Genomic DNA, 9,126 nt, shown 5'->3' with positions numbered 1-9,126 from the left:
CACACACACACACACACACACACACACACACACACACACACACACACCTTCTTCTCACACCTTGGAAGAAGTTGGGGAGAGATATGAGAGGAAATCAGAAGATGGTTGAGTAGAGGGCTCCAATTAAAAAAAAAAAAGCCTGATTTTTTCCCAATTTTTTTCCCTTTGTACAACAAACTAAATGACCATGGAATGCTGTTTGCTTGAGTCTTATAATAGTGGCAATCTGATATTGAGAAGGAAAAGTTCCAGACACAGAATGATGGTACAGTGAGCCAGAAATTTCCATTATTTTTAGTGCTTTTTGTGCCTTGTACTATTTCATATCCTAGACCAATCTTGAATCTGGTCAATGGGTTTCCTCCTCTCTGCCAAGACCTACCCCTTTGGAGCGCTGGGGGAGGGAGGGCAAATTTGCACATGTGTCAGAGAGACCTTGGTTGGATCACTTGAGTATAGCACCACCTGGAAATCAAATTATGTATTGTATTCCTCAAGTTAATTAATAAAGCGATCCTCTACTAAGGAAGGTCACAAAAATGGTGCCCCAGTAATCACTTGGGATACCAGTTGATAGTATACATAGACTACTAGCATATCACAATAATTGCGTAAATGTCATACCAGATTGTAAACTCTTTGGGCACAAGGGTCCCACCTTATTTATCTTTGTATTTCCTCTAGCATCTAGTATAGGGGTCCATGTAAAGAATAAAAACAATAATAATAATAGTGATGGAGATGATGATGATGGTGGTAATGATGATGACATTTGGGTACAGTAGAATGAATACTGGATTTTAAGTCAAAGGAATTGGGTTCTCATTCTCAATGCAACACTCACTAGCTGTAAATCTTGGGCAACTTACTTAAACTCTTTGTTTCTTAGTTTCTCATCTGTAAAATGGGGGTAATTATACTTGTACTTCCTTCACAGGGTGTTATGAGCCAAGCATTTTGTAAACCTTAAGTACCATGTGAACTCCAACCCTGGTCTTCTCCTTCCATATTTCTATTACATCACATTCCTCTCAACAATTCCAAGAAGAAGGTAGTGTAGGTATTATTCTTATTCTTATTCCTATTTGATATATGTGGAAACAAGGGCTCAGTTGAGGTAAAGTGATTTGTCTAAGATCACACAGCCATTAACTTGTAGGATTAGGACTTGATTCCAAGTTCTTTGATTCCAAGGCCACAAGGGACTCATAAAATGAAATGCTAACTAAATATTTGGTGACTTACCTAAATTCAATTAATTTAGCATAGCAGAGTGAGAACACTGGATTGAGTCAGGAGAGCAGTGTTCAAATTCTCACTCTGTCACTTACTAGACTTACGACCTTGGATAAATTACTTTTTCAGTCGGAGACCCAGTTTCCTTGGTAAAATAGAGTTTCATAAGGTGATCTTTAAGTTCCATTATTGCTCAAAATCCTATGATCCTTATTATATGCTTAGGGAAATGAAGTGAATGGAAAACCAGGACCAGCCAGAGGGGCTTACCGGGGCACATAAATGGCAGCACAACTTCTTGGAGTGTGGGCTCAATCTCCAGGCCCCAGCGATTCCATCCAAAAAGAAGCCCATCTTTAGGTATCTCACATGTTCGGGCCATATCCAGCTGCTCCAGGCTCATCACGCGGGCCCAGACACACAGATTTGTGATTTTGCCTCTGAAGGCCTCTTCTTTCTTGAAGCCACCACCCAACGAGTCCTGGTCCTGCCCAATGACAAACACGCCTCCAGGAGCCAACGACAGGGCTGGGGACAGGCTCTGGGACCCTGCCTGGAGCTTGCCATCGGCCACAAAGGCCCACTGCCCACTCTGCTCCTCCCAGGTGGCACAAACATGGTGCCACCTCCCATCCGCAGAGAAGACAGGCAGATAGGGGGAATGGTGCCCGTGGACAACAAGGGCCAAGTGAACCAGTCCGTCGTGGGCAGCGATACCACGTAGTTGAAGCTCATTGGCGAAGGCTGGGGCAGCGTATGAAAAAATGGTGCCCAGCTTGTCCGTGGCTAGGTTCCACTGTATGTGAGTACAGACTGTGATAGCAGCTAGCACGGGAAAGTCCACCAGCAGCCTGGCATATTTTGTAGCTGTCTGCACCTCAAACACCAGGCCGGGCAGCATGTGTGTACCTAAGAGGAGGACAAGAAGAGGAGACCCCAGTGACTTCCAGGGATGAGGAATGAGATCTAGCATGGTGGGTTCTGTGAGAAGGGTTCCCTACGGAAAACACCGAAATAGGAGTCTGAAGCCCTGGAAGACCTTAGAGGTCATCCAGTCCAAGCCCTTTTTATAAGTGAGGGAACTGAGGCCACAGAAGACTCTAAGATTTCAAACTGAAAGTAGCCTCAGAACATAGACTGATGTCACAGCTAGAGAGACCATTTCATCCAACCCCTTCATATTACAGATGAGGAAACTGAAGCCCAGGGAGGGGAAAGAATTTGTCCAAAGGTAGTAAGTGGTAGTGCTGAGATACCAACCCAGGTTTCCTGATTATACTTGATATTAAGTAAATGATCTTTTCACTGGAACTTGAACGCAGGTTGTTGCATTGCTACTCTTGTGCAAATCTTCAAGACTGCAGCGTGAAGGCTGATGCAGCTCAGTAGCGCAGTGTATAGAGCTCTGGGCCTGGGGTCAGAAAGACCTGAGTTCAAATGTGGCCTCCGATACTCACTTGCTGTGTGACCCTGGGCATGTCACTTAACCTCTCTGTCTGCCTCAATTTCCTGAACAGTAAAATGAGGATAATAATAGCGCCTACTTCCCAGGGTTGTTGTGAGGATAAAATGAGATGACATTTGTAAAGTGCTTGGCACATAGTAGGCACTTAATAAATGCTTGTTATTCTCCCTCCCCATAAAAATGTTTCAGTATATGCTTAACTGACACCATTTGGTGGGTGTTCTACTATTTCCTGTGTAACCTTGAGCAATTCATTTAGTTTCACTTCACCTCAGTCTCCATATTTGTAAAGTCAGGACTTTAGAATATAGAATGTTAGATCATCAATTCCAACCTTCTGATTTTTCAGATAAGGAAACTAAGGCTCAAACCCAAAGACTTCCCAGAAGCTTGTCAGATCTGGGATTTAAAGCCAGGTTTCTGGACTCCAAATCCAGTTCTCCTTCCAGCATACCTGATACATTAATCCCTCCATCACCTCCACTAGGGAAGCCAGCCTGCAGGGCCACTGCTATAAGGTCTCTCAGTCAGTTTCCTCTAGAATGGGTCTGTCCCTCAGTTTATGAATAAAGGGTTAGGAGTAGGGGCTGTTCTCTGGTAGAGAAAGCACTATGTGAGGGGCAGCTAGGTGGCGCAGTGGATAGAGCACCGGCCCTGGAGTCAGGAGGACCTAAGTTCAAATCTGGCCTCAGACACTTGTCACTTACTAGCTGTGTGACCCTAGGCAAGTCACTTAACCCCAGTTGCCTCACCAAAAAAAGAAAAAAAAAAAGAAAGCACTATGTGGCAGAAAAAACCCCCACTGCATTTGGAAATGCAGTACTTGGGTTCTGATCCTGGTTCTGCCCTGTACTGTATGGCTTGGGCACCACACCTCTTTGGGCCCCAATTTACTCATCTATAAAATGAGAGTGTTGGATGAGACAGAGATGGTCACAGAGATGGTCTCTGAGGTCCCTTGTAGCTCCAAATGCTGTGCACTTGTTGGAGCAGCTGTGGCAAAACAGGTACATTGATTCAGTGATGATGCAGTCCAGTCCATTCTGGAAAGCACTTCAGCATGGTACCCCAAAGTCACTAAACTTTGACCTAGCAATAGCACTACTATGCCTGTATTCTAAAGTGATTAAAGAAAGATTGAAGGAGTCATATGGACAAAGATATCTGTAGCCACTCTTTTTGTAGTGGCAAAAAGCTGGAAATTAAAAGCTGCCCATCAATTGGAGAATGGCTGAACAAATAATGGTACATAAATATAGTGGAATATGACTGTGCCATAAAAAATGACAAAAGGGACAGTTTCAGAGAAACCTGGGAAAACTTACATGAATAGATACAGAGTGAAGTGAGCAAAACTAGAATAATTTATAAAAGAGACAGTATTATAAAGGGAAAAAAAATACCTTAAGAACTCTGATCAATGTAATGACCAATTACGATTTCAGAGGACCAAAGATGAAATATATTACCCACCTCTTGAAAGAGAGGTGGTGGACTCAAGATGTAGAATGAGACATACATTTTTGGCATGGTCAACATAAGAATTTGTTTTGCTTGACATGCATATTTTTATGAAGGTTTTGTTTTTCTTTTTGAGAGGTGGGGTGAGGAGAAGAGGGGGAGGAAGAAAAATAAATGCTTGTTAATGGAAAGAACATTAAAAATTTTAAAAAAATCCTATATACCTTGCTGTTCTACCAGACAGGACCAGGTCCTATTTAGTCTACAAGATGGAACAAGGTCCCCATCCTTAATTTTGCCAGGGACCCAGACCCAAAGGTATTTGTGACTCCCATCCCCTCCTACAACCCTCCAAATGGAGAGCACTCACGTCTTTGCTGGGCTCTCTGTAGCAAGGCTGTCCTCTGGCCTACCCAGATGGGACCCTGTACTTGTCCCTGAAGTAGCTCAGTCACAGTCTCATCTTGGGGCTCCAAAGCCAGTTGGGCAAAACGCTGGTCACAGAAGTTGTGGGCACTCCACCAGTCTAGTCGCCGGCCTCCCTCGACCTCATAGACCCCATTGGATGTCTCCACTGCTATAGGAGAAGCCTCTGGAGCTGGCAGGGAAAGACTCAGTAAGAAAGGGCGTAGGCCATGGCTGGATTAGATGATCTCTAAGGACCCTTCCAGCCCCTTGCCTAGGATCCTAAGATTAGAGTTGGAAAGGTGGCAGTTATCCATCCTAAATGCCTCATTTTACCAACCAGGAAATAGAGGCCCAGAGAAGCAATGTAGTGAGTGGAAAGAGCCCTGGATACAGAGTGAGAAAATCTGAGTTCAAATTCTGATTCTGTTCCTTGGTAAATCACCTTTACTTCTGTGGGTTTGAGGGTCCTTATCTGTAGAGAGGCTGGATTAGAAGGTTCTCCCTTTCCTCCCTGCTCTCCCCTCCTCCCCCATCTTTAAATTCTATAATCTTATCACATTGGACAGAATATATTCCCTCAACTTGGAAAGTTCAGGGCTGTGGTATGGTCATTAACACTTGACTTGTGGCAGGCTTTGAGATTTCTAAGATGGAGCACAGGCCTCAAGCAGACACACTGACTGGTTGCAAAAGGATTGATTGTCTTTCTCTATATCCCTAGTAATTATTAGCACAGTGCCCAGCACATAGTAGGTGCTTAATAAATGCTTATTGACTGTCTGGCTGACAAAAGGAAGTTGTGCTGAGGTCACTGAAAGTGAGGCCAAGGACAGGATCCTTTCTTAGGATCATGGAGAGTTTAGAGCTGGAAGGGTCTTAGAGACTATCTTGGCCATATGCTCATTTGATAGATGAGGAAACTGAGGCATCAAAGCCTGAGGTCACATGGGTGGGATTTGAACCCAGATCTCTGGACTCCTCCCCATGTGTATTGGTGCATGGATTACAGAATCACAGAATGATGGGGCTGGAAGGGACCCAAGAGACCGTAGAATCACAGGATCCCCAAATTGAGACTGAGGGATCTCAGGGGCCGGTTAACCCACCTCCTATCTGAATAAGAATCCACTCTATACTGTACCCTAGAAGCAGCTAAGTGGATAGAACACTGGGCCTGGAGTTAGAAAGTCCTGAACTCAAATCCACTCTCAGGACATGCGCTGGATGTGTGACCCTAGATGAGTCACTTAACCTTTGTCTGCCTTAGTTTCATCTGTAAAATGGGGATAATAATAATAACAACATTTACTTCCATAGGATTATTATGAGGATAAAATGAGATGTTTCTAAAACGCTTATCAAACCTTGAAGTGCTATAAAAATACTAGCTATTTTTATTATACCTCCAAATAAAATGGTTTTTGACTGAGTAGATGACTGGATGTTTCTATTCAGGCTACAATTCTATTCATTCTACAGGCAGTAGAGTGAAAAGAGCACTAGACGAGAAATGAGAAGCCCTGTGTTCAAGTCTCAGTGGAAAGAGTCATAAAGTGCTATTGAGCCAGAAGACCTGGGTTTGAATTTCCATTTGGCTATTTACTACCTGTATTGGGGTCAGCAGCACCCACCTGTGGGTTTGAGGGTCTTCAACGAAGCTGAGGAGTTTGAGGGGTTCCAGAAGAGATTCCCGATCTCCCAAACAGACAGACACAGACACAAATTCAGAGACACAGGCTGATATTAAGATACTGGCTTCTGGACCAAGGTATACTCCTCCCCCCCCACAGGCTAATGGGAAAGCAAAGGAGTATACTCAGCATATACTCAGAAGGGGCCCAGTGCCCCTTCCCTCCTCCCAATTACCACCACAAAAATCACTGATTTTTATTTCAAAGGGAACAATAGCACTAGAAGTAACTATCTGGTCCAACCCCTCTCACTGTACAGATGAAGCCTAGGGCGGTAAATGGATTTGCCCAAAGTCATGGGAGCAGTCAGGGTGACTCCCACAGACTATAAAGAGACAGCCAAACCTACCAGGAGGAAGAGGAACCAAGAAAGTCTTCTTGGCATGCTGGGAGTAATGACCCTTATATCCAGGGACAGAGCAGATGGACCTAAAGCTGAGGAGATTTGGGGATCACAGGGATGTTTGCAAGGAGCCCTGTAATGGGAAGATAGAAAAATTATCTAGAGAAACATATAAGTCTTCTCACCACCTTAATAGCCTGTATTAACATTTCCCATTTCTATACAACTTTGAAGATTACAAAATTCTTTTTGCCCAACACCCCAGTGAGGTAGGAAGTATAAGTATTATTACCTACATTTTACAGATCCAGTTACATTCAACAAGCATTTGTATCCCCAGTGACTGGCACACAGTTGGCACTTAATTAATGTTCATTAATTGATTGATTAAATACCTATTATGTACAAGGCACTATGCTAAGTGCTGATGACACAAAGACCTAAATGAAACAATGTCTGCCATTGTGGGGCTACATTCTATAGGGGGACACAATATATTCTTCCCTGGACATTTCCGGATGGACTATCTCACTCAGGCCCTCATCTTCACCTTCTCCCAACCAGAAAATTGTACTCCACTCCTAAAATCTCTGTGAGTTTTATAGGCCAGCTTTGCCCTTATCTTGCTTAGTCCCAGGCCTCCACTGGACTCCCCCACATCTCCATCTGGGCCATCACCACTTGGGCCATCACATCCACACCCTCCCCCCTGGAAAACTGGCCTCCTGCTACCCCTCCCCCATTTCTAGCTCCCCTGTATGTACAGTCTTCTCCCACCAGAACAGAATCTCCTTGAGGACAGGAAATGTCTAGCATCATTTAATTTATATTTTTAGTGTTTAGTATAGCACCTGGCACATAGTAAAAACTCAATAAGTGTTTTTTAATCTATCTTTATGTATAAATAAACACAAGATGAATTGAAGAGGGAGGACGGATAATTGGGACAGGGGAAATCGGAGATTTTCCATAGGAGGTGGCATCTGAGTTAAACCTTGAAAGAAATTAAGGATTCTCAGAGGAGGAAGTGAAGGCAGAGTACCTTCCAGTTATGGGGCAAGCCAATGCGATGGCATGGAGACAGGAGATGGAATGTCAACTCTGGGAAAGAGCTAGCAGGCCAGTCTAGCTATAATGTAGAGTTCATGAAGGGGAATAATATCAATTAAGTTGGGAAATTTGGGTTGGTTGGTGCCAGATCATGGAAGTCTTTAAATACAAGGCTCAAGAATTCATATTTTACCTTAGAGGTAGCAGGGAGCCATGGAAGTTTTTTTTTTTTGTTTGTTTTTTAGGCAATTAGGGCTAAGTGACTTGCCCTGGGTCACACAGCTAGTAAATGTCAAGTGTTTGGTCTGAGGCCAGATCTGAACTCAGGTCCTCCTGATTTCAGGGTCAGTGCTCTATTCACTATGCCACCTAGCTGCCCCTCCATAGAAGATTCTTGAGCAGGGGAATGAGATGGTCAGACCTATGGTTTGGAAGAGTATTTTCATATCTTTGAAGAAGATGGATTGAATAGGAGAGAAGCATGCAGGTCAATTAGGATGCTATGAAAATAGTCCAGGTAAGAGAGAATTAGGGTCTGGGTTAGGATATTTTGAGGTAATATGAGTAAAGAAATATAATGGCTAAGAGAGATATTGTAGAGATAGAATGCATAAGACTTGGCAACTAGCTGGATCAGGAAGGTAAAGAAGAGGGAAGAGTCAAAGATGACTCTCAAATTACAACACCAAATGTCTGAGAGGATAAATTATTGCAATAGCCTTCTACTTGATCTTTTAAACCTATCATCCAAAAAGCTGCCAAAAATCTGACTGGGTCACTTCCCTGCTCAAGAATTTTCAGTAGCTTCTTATTGTCTCTAAGGAAAAATACAGATTTCTCAGCTTGGCATTTAAAGTCCATTTTTGGCATTTTGGCTCCAGCCTAACTTTCTAGAATTATTTCACATTACTCCCTTTTATACACTCTGTGTTTCAGCCAAAGTAGTATTATTTCTGGTCCCCAAATTCTACATTCTATTTCCCACTGCTATTCTTTTACATAGGCTGTCCCCTATGGCCATAATGCATCCTCTCCTCATCTCTGCCTCTTAGACTTTTGACTTTCTTCAAGTCTTAACTCAGGTGCCTGGTCCCCCTGGTTGTGTATGCTCTCTTTCCCCTGGACTCATCTTGTATTTACACATCTATGTCCATACTGAAGCCTCCTAGAAGAATGTAAGCTGCCTGAGGTCATGGACTGTTTTTGTTTTAGCTTTGTATCCCCAACATCTAGAATAGTGCCTTATATATAGTAGCTAGCAAGCATCAATGGGAATTCTATCTAGCCTTGTTGACCTTAGACTCTCCAGAACAAATGGTCAACTCAGCCATGCCCCTGCTTCTATACAGTTGCACCTCAAAAATCAGTCTGGCTAGATCAGGCTTTCCCTGTACTTCTGGCTTCTTAGGTCCAGTTTCCAATAAAATGTCACTAAAGACCAAATTTGCTCAATGCCCTAGTGATTTTTCAAC

General features: G+C 43.3%; 1 protein-coding gene across 1 annotated transcript in view; it reads right to left on the bottom strand.

Moving 5' to 3' along the window:
- Window positions 1–6,678, bottom strand: part of LOC114047264 (adhesion G-protein coupled receptor D2-like) — a 43,744-nt gene extending 37,066 nt beyond the window's left edge. Inside the window, exons 1-4 of the mRNA XM_027868045.1 lie at window positions 6,611–6,678; window positions 6,202–6,265; window positions 4,533–4,760; window positions 1,507–2,145 (exon numbers count right to left, since the gene is read on the bottom strand). Of these exons, the coding sequence (XP_027723846.1) occupies window positions 1,507–2,145; window positions 4,533–4,760; window positions 6,202–6,265; window positions 6,611–6,646 (967 nt within the window). The 5' untranslated portion in view covers window positions 6,647–6,678. The remainder of the gene's footprint in view (window positions 1–1,506; window positions 2,146–4,532; window positions 4,761–6,201; window positions 6,266–6,610) is intronic.
- Window positions 6,679–9,126: the final 2,448 nt, after the last annotated feature.

The sequence above is a fragment of the Vombatus ursinus genome, unplaced genomic scaffold, assembly GCF_900497805.2.
Source record: "Vombatus ursinus unplaced genomic scaffold, bare-nosed wombat genome assembly UNPS02014786.1, whole genome shotgun sequence".
Lineage (NCBI taxonomy): Eukaryota > Metazoa > Chordata > Mammalia > Diprotodontia > Vombatidae > Vombatus > Vombatus ursinus.
Note: the sequence above shows the minus strand (reverse complement) of the source record. Positions and strands in the feature narration are given on the sequence as shown.